This window comes from Arabidopsis lyrata, assembly GCF_000004255.2.
Source record: "Arabidopsis lyrata subsp. lyrata unplaced genomic scaffold ARALYscaffold_1, whole genome shotgun sequence".
NCBI classification, from domain to species: domain Eukaryota; kingdom Viridiplantae; phylum Streptophyta; class Magnoliopsida; order Brassicales; family Brassicaceae; genus Arabidopsis; species Arabidopsis lyrata.
In genome coordinates, this window is record NW_003302555.1 from 4306308 (window position 1) to 4319069 (window position 12762).

The following is a 12762-nucleotide window of genomic DNA, read 5'->3' on the forward strand; positions in this document are numbered from 1 at the left end:
TGCTAGAGAAGGCCAAGCGTAGCTTGCAAGGGTCGATTCCGACTTCAAAACGTCACCTTTAGTTTTTTAACATCGACCATTGATGAGTCAATATGTCAAAATAAACAAAAACATTGGAGAGACTAATTCAGAGCTTTTATTGATTAGAGAAATTTTATCAAAATATATTCAAGATTAACAAAACAATATACTAACCAGCTGCATGATGATTGGGTATACTAGCCTTTGTGTCTCGAACATGAAGTGATAGACAACAAAACATAAGAAGCAAACTTAGAAGAAGACAAGTTTGTGTTTTTATTGTTGCCATTGCTCCTCTCTCATGTGCAGACCAGTTTTAAGATCTATATATAGAAATTTATGGAATCTGCCCACGTGAAGAAAATAACTTCAGCGGTAAGAAAGTTTATTAACGGCTATTTTCCTAACTAATTAAAACAGTAAAATTATTTTCTATGAATATTTATTACTATTTATTTTAAAATTTTATATTCATAAATATGGTGTATGTTTATCTTTTCTTACATTCATGTCATTTTTCAACTGTGATATATTTCCATTTGATGTATAATTAATTAATTTTTATACCATTAAAATATAGATCTTAACCAAAAATTAAATTGTCATATTTTTGGAAGAAAGAAACATTTTATTATGTATTTTTCCAATTATACCCACTACTTTATATTCATAAACAAATTTTGCTAAGCTGTAAGCTTAATCTTCAAAAGCATAAAATAAAAATTTATGTTGCGTTTAGCTGGTAAAAATTATTATTTAAAATGTAAAAACAAACTGTATATTTAACTATTTAAGTATGATGTGATATTTATTGAACTTGTTTTTCATAGTAAATCTAAAGGTAAATGCAAAAGAAAAGTTTAAGAAATCAAAGCTTCAGAAACTTGAAAAGTGGTAAATAACTGTCGGTCAGTAAAAAATCATATCCCTTATACATAGATAACGACTCAAAACGCTGTTTGGTCATGCCTTCGTGGATTCCAGTAGCTTGTACCACCACCGTGTCATTACATGGTTTTGCGTTTTAGGGTCTTCGAAAGGCTATTCTAATGAAGCTGTGCAGTGTCAGTTTACGCACACTCGGCTAAGAGAAGAAAGAGCTCTTCATCAGTTATGGCTCCCATTTCCATCGCTCTCTCTAGCACGCTTAGCCCTCCATCGTCCTCTATCGATGGGCGTGCTCCTCTGCGTTTACAAAAACAATTTCAGAAAATATAAGTTCAACCGTTTTAATTCCTTATCCAAAAACTAATTCAAGAAAAGTAGGTGACAATGGAGGAGCCAAGGTACCAAAGAAACAGAGCAATGGAATCAACAGGAAGCGGAACTAGTTCGGTCCAAAAATAGAACGTAAAACAATAAAGAGTGCGTTCCTGAAATGTTAAAATATACCTTCGCAGTAGAATCTTTGCAAATTTGTGGTTCCCAGATGATATGCAATGGTGTAACGGAGTCCTTCCGTGATAATCTCTTATGTTTAGGTCAGCACCAAACTGCAACAACAGTTCAAGCAAAACTGAGTCACCAATGTGACAAGCCACATGGAGCAAGGAACAGCCTTGAAGACAGTTTCCTGCTTTGTTGGATTCTTTGATTCTCAGACACACAGTTGGGTCATGTCTTTTCTTTACTGCTTTCTCTGCTGCATCAACATGGTGATATGCATCAATATCAGTTATATCATCGAACTTGGTGTTGATGATATTCACATCCCCAGTAGTAACAATCAGTCGATAGATTTCTCGTATGTTTCTGCTTTGAACAGCTTCCCATATTCTACTCGCAGCAGAAGGTTTTGCTTCACTTTCATCCTTGATGACTAATGCTTTCTCCAGGTACTGGCCCAAACAAAAAACATCAATCGGGTTTAGTAGTTGTTTTTTGCATCTTTGCCTTTCCACAAAGCATATTAACTCACTAAATGAGTAAACTGACATCGATCAATCATTCCCGTGAAGATAGATTTCACGACTTGGACATTAGAAAGTAACAACTAATGCCATACCTTTCCTAGAATGTATTTCTCCTTCACACTAAAGGAATCTTCTGGACATGGTTTTGAAACTGAAGCATGCGGCAGTGCTGATCTGTCTTCGCTGCAAAAAGACAATATACCTCATCAGCTACATGCATGATCTATGAAACAGGAGAATGTTGGAAGATACAGTGTTTGATAATTGATCAATACTTCAAATGCAGAACAAATATTTAATTCTTAGAGATCATACCAGTCATCGTCAAGGTGCAGTAGTCCCTCCCACAGTGAATTACAGTACACATTGCCCAAATTTCTAAACAAGTCCAAGATCGTTGGCTCCCACACTTTCACATCTAATGAGAGGGACCTCACCTGCAGTTTGTAGGGTACAACATTTATGACATCAGCTTAGAGATATAGCACTGAGGAGACACCAAAGAAAAAATCCATTAACCAACTTAATCAGGATACTTGACCCCTCCAAAGGTTATAACTAGAGTGATGTTGACTTTTGCAAGAAATTTAAAAGCTGGTGGAGTTAATTTTACTAAGAAACTTCAGAATACCACATTGAGTTCTACAAATTCTGGATGACGAAGAGAGAGAAATTAACGACTTGGTGGTATAAGACAAGCTAGCTCATACAGCAAGAAATCTCAAGGAAAGATGTTTAATAAATTGTTCCAAGAATAGTTCATACTTAATAGTTAATACCTTGGATATATGAACGCCGAGATTCCTGTGAACACCAGAGCATTGAATGCACAACAAAACTCCAAGATTTAATGATGCCCAATCGGGCTCAGGAGCATTGCACTCTGCACATGCATTATTTCCCGGAATTCCTCTGAGTATTGTTGAGACATCATCCCCGATATTCTGTCTTGCATCATTATGTCGAATCTGATCCCCGGAGACGACAGCATTAGCAGGAGCAGAACTAGTGTTGCTCTTATCCAAGAATCGCACTGGTGACTGCAGAAACGATTTGTATTAGCAAGAAGGCTTTGCTATCAGTTCAGTTTGTAAATGAAAGAGAAGCCAGAGGCTTATTGTGTCAACCTGTTGTAGAAAATGAGAATTGAGAAGCGTTCCTATAGCTGTTGTGATCTTATTTACCCAGTCCATCCTATCTGCTCCATTTTCAGCCTGGTGATGTAGTACTTGGATTAGGGGACAAAGATACTAAATCTGTGACTGAATTGCACCAACTATATACTATCATTGTAACCAAAAACCAAGCCAATTTCAAGGGGTAATCAAAAAGCAAAAAATAAAACAAGAATGACAAAAAAGTATGCAGTGAATAAACGATAGACTTGCTAAGAGGGTCCATGCAGGTTGTCTACAAGGCACAGCTCTTTTTATATATAATTAATTAGGAAGAACCCAACAAGAAAAGTTCAGTACTACGTAAGCCCTGTGACTTGCAACCTAGTCTATAGCGAGTACACTGGGTACCTGAAGTGTGTAAGTTTTTTGAGGTGAAATAATTCTGAAACAGAGCCGAAGATCCATGTCTTCTGCATCTAGTTTTATCAAAGAAGTGCGGAGGTCAATAGTATTATAGCCTAAGCTGCCCTCAGTGAGAGAACCTGATCGATTATGTCTTGCACGAAACCGACCAAATACGCCAGTATTATGGTCAGATGAACCACTATAGTGATGCTGAGATCCCTGAGATTACGAATAGCAGAAAAAGTTAATCGTTATAAACAAACATAAACTATGAATATAAAGAAAGATTAAGGACTTGCTTAAACTGTTAAATAGATGGTTAGTTCTAGAATCTATACTGCTATTGATATAAACAATAGCATGAGGAAGTGCCAAGTAAAATCTACGTGCAACTACTCATTAAAGGCTTAATATTCCTAGACCTGATAGGCTTTATATCAGAATCCACTATATTTTTAGAGACTTTCGACCTGTTTCTTCTCATTTATTGTCCCAGCATTTCATAACAAATCTATTATTCATTTCAGGGGAAAAGGACTTATAAAACAATCAATGAGATTTAAGAAGTTGTAATAATTGGCACGCAGAACTATAACCAAATTTGAAAGAACTAATGGACGTCTCTCATGGAAATGAGGCAGAAAAAAGAGGTTTGCACACGTACCATTGATTTATTACCATTAGTTCTGTAATAGTACATGGAGCCATGACTGTCAAGGACAAAAAACTTTCTTTTCCAATCAGTTCTCAAACTTGACGAACGCTTTAATAAATACCCCTGTTTAATTACCTGCATCAGTACAAAAAGGAACTCTGTAAGACTATAAGAAATTCAGCCTGTGCTGGAAAATTAAGTGTAAAATGGTCACAAAACGAGTCTCTATATGTTGCATAATCACATTGGCGCGCAAGATGCTAGGAATAATTTTGTTAAGGGGTATCAGGAAAATGACATAATCTAAAATGTATCAACAGATGTACAACATTGAGTGACTTAAGACAATTGTGTTGCAGATAGTAAAAAACAATGACAAGCAAGATTTAAGCATCCAATTCCAGTAAAAGGACTGTTCCATTTCCTTAACAGTCATTTTCCACCTTTACCCATTTCCCTGTGGTGAGACGAAAAACACTTAAAACGTTCTTAATCAATTGATCACCACAAAAACACCAGTTTCATGAGCACCAAGCAAACACATAAGAGCTATGGGAACCAAAAGGTAAAACGTGAATTGCTCTCGATTCTTGCGAGAATGAAATCAGAAACGCTTACTTCCTTGTCTGCTGTTAAACTTGTTTCGGTATTTTTATAAGGGATCCCACCACGGTTTCCGTTAACACCAGAAGGTTCTGCGTTAGCGGCTAGCTGTTGGCTGTCTAATTCCGACTGGGTCCTGAATTCTTGAATGCGTCTTGCTAGTCGATCTTGTTCAATCTTAGACTGTTCTTTTGATTGCTGAGCATATGTTAATATCTGTAAGAAGAACAATCACAAGTCAGCATCAGTAGACTTCATTAGAAATCAGGAAACTTTGGCTATCTCATATCACATGTTTACTAGAGCAAAAACTAAGTCTTGACAGGAGATGCTTTTACTTATGGGTTTTCTTTCTAAATCCAGATTAACCAAGGTTTTGGGACTAAAAGATTGGGAAAATTTTCTTTCATTTTAAACAAAAAGTTATCTTTCAGGTGTTAAGGAAAGGTAAACTTTTAAAACTTGAATCGATAAATTAGATGAATTTGGGCTTCCAAAGCCTAAAAAGTCTCTTCAAGACCTCAGTTCCTCTAACCTAATTATATACATCCCCATTTGCACATTTAAATTCCCTGTGGGAACTATAGAAGCTCAGATTTGTTTTGCCCATCTAAAATATTGAGACATCAAGTTGACTACAAGTTTGTACCTGATGGATAAATGGTTCTAGCTGACTCAACAAGTCATATCCCTGAAACATAAAGAGGCCAAATTAAGGATCACAACATGACACAAATGTCAAACTTAGTTGGTCTTACATGGTAAGGATTTCAAATATGAAATTTGAGACCTTACAAGTTTAAAATATCTCAGATGGGCATCCATAATTGCACTTATAGATTCTAAAAACTCATACTTCTTTTTCGCTTCAATAGTCATCAGTGAATTTACCTGCATTCTTCAACCAAAGCAAAAATTTACTTAAAAGTGGAAATATAGAAAGTAAATAGCAATGGCTTCTGTTAGTAGAGTCAGCATACTAGATTGAAACGGCTCTTTTCAAATGTTGACTTTGAGTTCTCCAGATCCTGTCATTAAAAAATGACAGCAAGAGTAAGTTACCATGCTGGGAAAACAAGCACAGAGCGTGCCAAATATTATTAAGTAACGACAACATCTACATCTTGGCGAGTCATATTAAAGAGTGGCTTCACTTTACTACTTTTCTACTACATGTACGCAAACATTCCTATACTAATTACATATATGTATCATGTACACATACACCTATAGAATGCACCGACATGTATTGAACTACGCAGTCTAGAAATATGTGTATACTCATATGCACATATGGACACTTTGCTTCACTTTTCCTTAGTAGCCACGAAGAGAAAGTAAACAAAAAGATATACATAAGAAATAAATGTTCTACCTCTTCCAACTCCGCAACAATTTCTCCTCTTGTATTCTTCTTTAAAGACACAAACTTTTCACGCGACTACAAGCAGATAAGAAAACTCATTAAACCAGTTCAGATGAAGAATATCAGACAAAGTTTAAGTTCTATGCATTCTTGTGGTGGCAACACCAGCCTATAAAATATGTTTATATTAGGCGAAGGAAACAGGTGTACAACTGCATACACAAGAAATTATAGAAGCTATACACTCTATAAACAAGTACCTGATCATAAGAATGAGCAGCTTTATCAAATCGATGGCGAGACTCCTGCAAAGGTAGAAACAGCATAGGGTTGATTGGAAAATGACAAGCATAAGTTTTCGATCATATTATTGCAGTGTAAGAAATATGAAACATTTTTCTATTGAGTATGGTCAGTTTCAAGAGAAGGTACATTTATGTGGAAATCTGAATTCTAATCTAGCTAGATGGCAGAGCTTTCATGAGACAATTCATTAGATACATTTTAAGTGGTTGAAGTATGATATCCCATAAGGTTCTTTTCTTAATAAAGCCTGACGTGCTAAGGCGAAAGACTATTACTGCGAGAAAGTTCCCACAATAAAGTGTTAAGTAAATTGCCTAATTATAGCGACCTTGAAAGCCGTATCCTTTTAAAATTCAAAACCAAATGACTGTAGAATTTTCACACAATAATAAAGAGTAAAGAACCAAAAAAACAAAAAACATAAATCTCCAGTTTATTGATCAAAGTTGAATCTATAAAATTTGAGACACTCAGTAGTCAGTACACTAGGAAAAAGAACATTGATCAAATTTAGTAGAGAAAACAAATACCTTAGCTTCTTGTAGATCAACATTGATAAAGTTCATCAACCTCTCAAGTAACACATGCTCCACCTAGAAAAGTTTCCCCATAAAATACCACAACTGTTATATAAAGTGAGACATTGTTAAGGCATATGCACTCAAATAAATTGCATATTTGCCATTTTAAACTCAAACTATCTTAATTTTTCATTGCTCCTCTCTCCGCAGAGTTGATTAGTAGCCCAAACTGACATTTCCAGAAAATAATCAAGAAGGGAAACTCTGAATCAACAAAGACCACTACACTAACCAAATCTTCATTTAAATTACCAAACAAAAATATATGATTATAGGCATCTTTTAATCTTTACTGGCATTTATATTGCTCACAAGATACTAGGAGCATACCTGTGAGCAAAGAAACTCCTTATAAGAGGCAAGCTCTCGAAGTGAATTTATGAATTTGGATATAACGGGGCCTGGTGTCACTCAAAATAATAAGAATCAAATAAGTTAAATCACAGCAGATACACTCATAATTCAACAAATTAGCAAGATCACAGAGTTGGATGCAAAATCAATAACCTCCAATTGAAAGACTGATAGGATCATCAGGTCCACCCCCAAATTCTTCCAGACAATCTGCAAATGCACTTTCTCCTTTGGATGCCTCTCCCAAAGTCCCCCTAGAAAGAAAAGTAAATTTCATTCGTAAAAGTCACCCGTAACATGTCTGGCCACATAGACACAATGAAAAAAGTGGAGTAGCAACAAAATAATGTTACGGTTTAACTTATCACAGAATAATTGAGAAAAAGTTGAGATGCCAGTAGATTTGAATTGCAAAAGAAAGCAAGTCATAAAGTTTTACATGAGAATGGGAAAACAATCGACAAAGCTTAAATGGTCAAAGAGCTCTTCACATTTGCTAATTAAGTAAAAGAAGATACAAAATGGTAATTCCAACTTCCACTTTCAAAAATATGTCACTCTCAGAAACATTCCACAAATGATATTCTTAGAATCTTATGTCAACAGAAAGATCAGACAACAAGATTTAGACAGCAGAAAGAAAAAGGTAGAATTATACATACATAAACTTCTTAACACCTTTGTATAGCTTCTGACAACGATCTTTAAGCTCATCAGCTGTCCCCTCCAAGGAACAAACCTGATTCAATCAATTAGAGCAGACACAAGACAACAATTTAGGTGATAAAGTCACACACTTTATACCTAAAACCCTGAATTTGAAATCCCCAGAAGGTAATATAACTCCCCACCAAAGCTTACCTGTTTCTGAAACATTGGGGAATCCTCCAGATTGATAAAGGTCGCCATTGGTGAAACAAAAAGGAAGAAACTTTCAGACCAAAGAATGAAGATTCAAGTCGAGTGAGACAAGTGAGTCGAATTTTGGGTTTCTGGTTTGGTCGGAAATGGATCTGGCGAGATCCAGAGGCGTTTTCAGTTGGTGATGAATGATGATGGTGATTGCTTTGGAAATAGCTAGAATCCACATCTTTTTCATATTTTCAAATATACCCTTGTACGTATCTTAATTTTTAAAACATTTTTTTTCATGTGTAATTAGAAAATAGTGTTTTGAGTCAAATATTTTTTAGTTCATCTCAAGTAATGCATGAAATTCAATTTCAGCTTTTAATGATTCACTAAAAATATAATTATAGTGTTTTGAAACATTGTAATGTTCATTTATTAATTTGATGGGAGCTTGTTGAAAAAAACTTAAGACGTTTTACAATATAAGTCAACAATTCTATAGAATTGTGATTTTCTCTAAACAAGACCTCTCATGTGAAATGGTTTCCAAAGCTTTGTGTTTTTTGTTGTGAATCCTCTCCATCATCTTTCTCATAGACTTAATCTCATTCTCTGTCTTCTTTATCTTTCTTTCCCTTGATTCTATCTTCTTCCTTCTTTCCACAACCTTTCTCTTCTTTTGTTCACCTTTTGCCTCCATTGCCTATAATAAATTACAGAATTGGCTAATTCGGTAATCATAAATTCATAATAAAATGGTGTCAAGAAATCCGGTTAGACCTGAATCTGGTTGCGTAAGTCCTTAGTAGAAGGTAATAGTTTCCATAGAGAAGCTTTAGAAGGAGAATTAATAAACACTTTATCTCTCTCACATTCAAGTTCCCTTTGCTTCCTACTATATGTTTCTTCATCGATTGTGCTTGCGCTTGTGTTATTTAAATATGGCCATTTCCTCAAACAATATAAGTTCCTCATCTGCTCCAGATCAATAAACAGATTAGAAAAAAAAAAACATCTGACAATGTCAAATTGAATGGAAGAGAATTCTTGATGTTATTAGGCTCTAAGGCCAAAGTATTTATACATGAGTTTGAGCTTATCTAATGAGGAAATATAGCAATTTTGGAATTATCAACTTAAGGAAAATAAACTTATTCTAATACTCCCCCTCAAGTTGGAGCGTGGAGATTAAAAACGCCCAACTTGTCCAAGAAAGCGTCAAATTCCTTGCGGCCGAGAGCTTTAGTAAGAATGTCCGCTAGCTGATCGTAGGTAGAAACATGAACAGGTCGAACAACACCCTTGACAATTTCATCACGCACAAAATGTAGATCAATTTCAATGTGTTTGGTGCGTTCATGAAAAACGGGATTAGAACTAATATGAATTGCAGCCTTGCTATCACATTTAATAGTCATAGGTCCTTGATGAGGTAGATCAAATTCCTTGAGTATAGAACGAAACCATAGAAGCTCTTGTGTGATGGCTGCCATGGCACGATATTCTGCTTCAGCAGAAGAACGAGAAACAGTGTCTTGCTTCTTTGTTTTCCATGAAATGGGAGAGGCTCCAAGTTGCACTATCCAGCCTGTAACAGAACGACGAGATAAACGACATGAACCCCAGTCCGAATCACACCAGCCGGTTACATGAAGAGAAGACGTCGCGTCGAGCAAAATTCCTTGACCCAACGTCCCTTTTAAATAGCGGACCACTTTGAGAGCTGCAGACCAATGGTCTTCACGAGGTGAATGCATATGTCGTGAAAGAATGTGAACAGCATAAGTCAGATCAGGTCGAGTGTCAATCAAATAAATTAACCGGCCAACAAGACGGCGATATGATTCTGGTTCGGGAAGAAGCGGGCTAGTAGAAAGACTGAGTTGGTGATTTTGATCCATAGGAGAGCCTGCAGGTTGACAACCAAGAAGACCTGCTTCTGCAACAATTTCACTAGCATACTTCCTTTGACAGAGATAGAACCCGGAAGAATTTCTAGCTACCTCTAATCCAAGAAAATATTTGAGAGCACCAAGATCTTTCATGTGGAAACACGTTGAAAGATAAGTCTTGAAAGTAGCAAGAGCCGTAGATGAGTTACAAGATATAATGAGATCGTCGACATAAACCAAGATTCGGAGAATGACATCATCTTTCTTGTAAACAAAAAAAGAATAATCAGACTTAGCTTGACGAAACCCATACGTTCGAAGTGAATCAGCAAGCTTCGAAAACCAACATCTTGGAGCTTGCTTTAGACCATAGAGAGACTTCCGTAGACGACAAACACGATGATCACCAGACTTAGAAAAACCGGGAGGAAGTTTCATATAAATTTCTTCTTGAAGATCACCGTGGAGAAACGCGTTGTGAACATCCATTTGGTGAACTTCATGATTTTGTTTAGCAGCAATATCAAGAAAGAGACGAACCGTTGTCATTTTAGCAACAGGAGCAAATGTGTCGTTATAATCAAGACCTTCTTTCTGATTGTTTCCAAGAGCAACAAGCCGCGCTTTGTATCTTTCAAGAGTACCGTCAGACTTTTGTTTGATCCGATACACCCATTTACAACCTAAAACTTTCTTCCCAGGAGGTAGCTCTTCCAATGTCCATGTTTTGTTCAGCTCTAAAGCTTGAATTTCAAAACGCATAGCCTCTTTCCATTCTTCCATCTCCATAGCATCTTTAAACGTTGTTGGCTCAATAGCAGCCATTAGAGCAACAAGATAACATATATGACTTTGTGAAAAACGATCATAAGAGTCATAGAGTGAAATAGGATAAACCGTACCTGAGGAATGCTGTGGCTGAGATGCAGGTGAAGAGAGAGAGGGAGGAGCGAGAGAGACGTTACCGACGATGTAGTCGTTAAGGTATGGAGGACGATTTTTTGGTCGTTGTCCAAGACCAAGTGGAGGAGGAGCAGGAGCAGTAGGCGAAGGTGGTGATGGAGTTAGGGTCGGAGTAGGAGACGGACTCGGAGATGGATTCGTAGGCGGTGAATTTTCAGAATCTGAGTTATCCGGTGTTTGTGTAGCTTGTGGTGATAAAATCGGTGATGAAACAGAAGAAGATTCCTCTGTAATATCATTATCCTCAACATGATTTGATGGAGCTGTAGGCAAAATAGGAGAAGACGCAGGTAATGATGGCTGTTGGAGATAAGGAAATTCTGTCTCACAAAAACGAACGTCGCGAGAAACAAAAAATTTTTCTTGTTCAAGATCATAAAGCTTCCATCCCTTTTTACCATAAGGATAACCTAGAAACACACAACGCCTACTCCGAGATTCAAATTTGTCGCCTTTTGTGTGCGGATTATATGCATAAGCAAGGCACCCAAAAATTCTAAGATGTTGATAAGATGGCGATCGACCATATAACTTTTCAAATGGAGTTTTGTTTTGAAGAAGAGCTGAGGGTGTGCGGTTGATGAGATACGAAGCAGTGAGGACGCATTCTCCCCAAAACTCAATAGGGAGATGAGCTTGAAAACGCAAAGCACGGGCAACATTTAGAATGTGACGATGCTTGCGTTCAACGCGTCCATTCTGCTGCGGAGTATGAACACAAGACGTCTCATGTATTATTCCTCGAGTTTGAAAATATCGTGTAAGTGCAAGAAACTCTGTCCCATTATCTGACCGAACCGTTTTAATCATCGTGGAGAATTGATTTTCAATGAGAGCAAAAAATTCTTGTAAGGTGCGAGAGACTTGCGACTTATCAGGGAGAAGATAAAGCCATACTGCTCTTGAATAATCATCAATAAGGGTGAGGAAATAACGATTTCCACAAAACGCAGTGGTACGATATGGACCCCATAAATCGCAATGAATCAAATCAAAAGCATTCTTTGCATTAGAAGAACTTTCTGGAAAAGACAATCGAGTTTGTTTAGCTTGAAAGCAAATATCACAACTGGAAGCAAGAAAATCCCTACTAAGCTTAGATAAAGTTTGGACGTCGGGAAGTAAACCGGTGACTTGAACTGATGGATGACCGAGACGTTTGTGCCAAAGAACCGCGTTTGTATCCACGTTAGTCTGACATGCGACAACATCATCAACATTGAAAAACCGGTACAGCCCCTCTCCCTCTCTTTCACCTGCGCCAATCAGCATCCTCGAAGTGCGGTCCTGTAAAATCAATAGACGCTCAGTAAGTTGACCAACTAAGTGATTGTCAGACACTAGTTGACCAAGTGAGATTAAATTGGAGTGAAATCCTTCAACAAAGTAAACATTAAGGAGAGAGAGACGGGGAGTGAGCCAAATAGTCCCTTGTTTTGTTGCATAAGCATTAGCTCCAGCAGGGAGAAGAACTGAGATCGGAGGTATGTCTTTCATGTCGACCATTAAGTCAAAACGACCCGACATATGGTGCGTTGCACCTGTATCCAAAATCCAAGAGGGAGTGGAAGACATACCATTGAGAGGTGTTGTTGAACACGTACCCACAATCTCCTTAATACGTTTCCATTGATCATCTGTGAGGTCAGTGAGACCTAACCGGTCGGCATCTGTGAGTGGAGAAGTCTGTTGTGGAGTGACGGAGTTTGCAGCAACAATACTTGTACTGTTAG

General features: G+C 37.1%; 1 protein-coding gene across 2 annotated transcripts; it reads right to left on the minus strand.

The window, feature by feature from the left end:
* Positions 1-828: 828 nt before the first annotated feature.
* On the minus strand, positions 829-8416 carry LOC9328668 (ADP-ribosylation factor GTPase-activating protein AGD4). Of its 2 annotated transcripts, XM_002892560.2 has the most exons (19): positions 8184-8416; positions 7985-8061; positions 7476-7576; positions 7299-7369; positions 6918-6980; positions 6342-6386; positions 6091-6156; positions 5696-5743; positions 5511-5606; positions 5365-5406; positions 4731-4931; positions 4122-4247; positions 3461-3676; positions 3062-3148; positions 2714-2974; positions 2250-2371; positions 2027-2117; positions 1414-1859; positions 829-1206 (listed from the first exon to the last, which is right to left on the minus strand). In XM_002892560.2, exons 1-19 carry the CDS (start codon positions 8229-8231, stop codon positions 1092-1094), a joined length of 2322 nt encoding a protein of 773 aa, XP_002892606.1. In that variant the 5' UTR covers positions 8232-8416; the 3' UTR covers positions 829-1091. The 2 variants fall into 2 exon arrangements, with proteins under 2 accessions (XP_002892606.1, XP_020868953.1); XM_021013294.1 differs by lacking the exons at positions 6342-6386; positions 6918-6980; positions 7299-7369; ... (1 more) ...; positions 7985-8061; positions 8184-8416 and having other exon boundaries at positions 5511-5613; positions 6091-6134.
* Positions 8417-12762: the final 4346 nt, after the last annotated feature.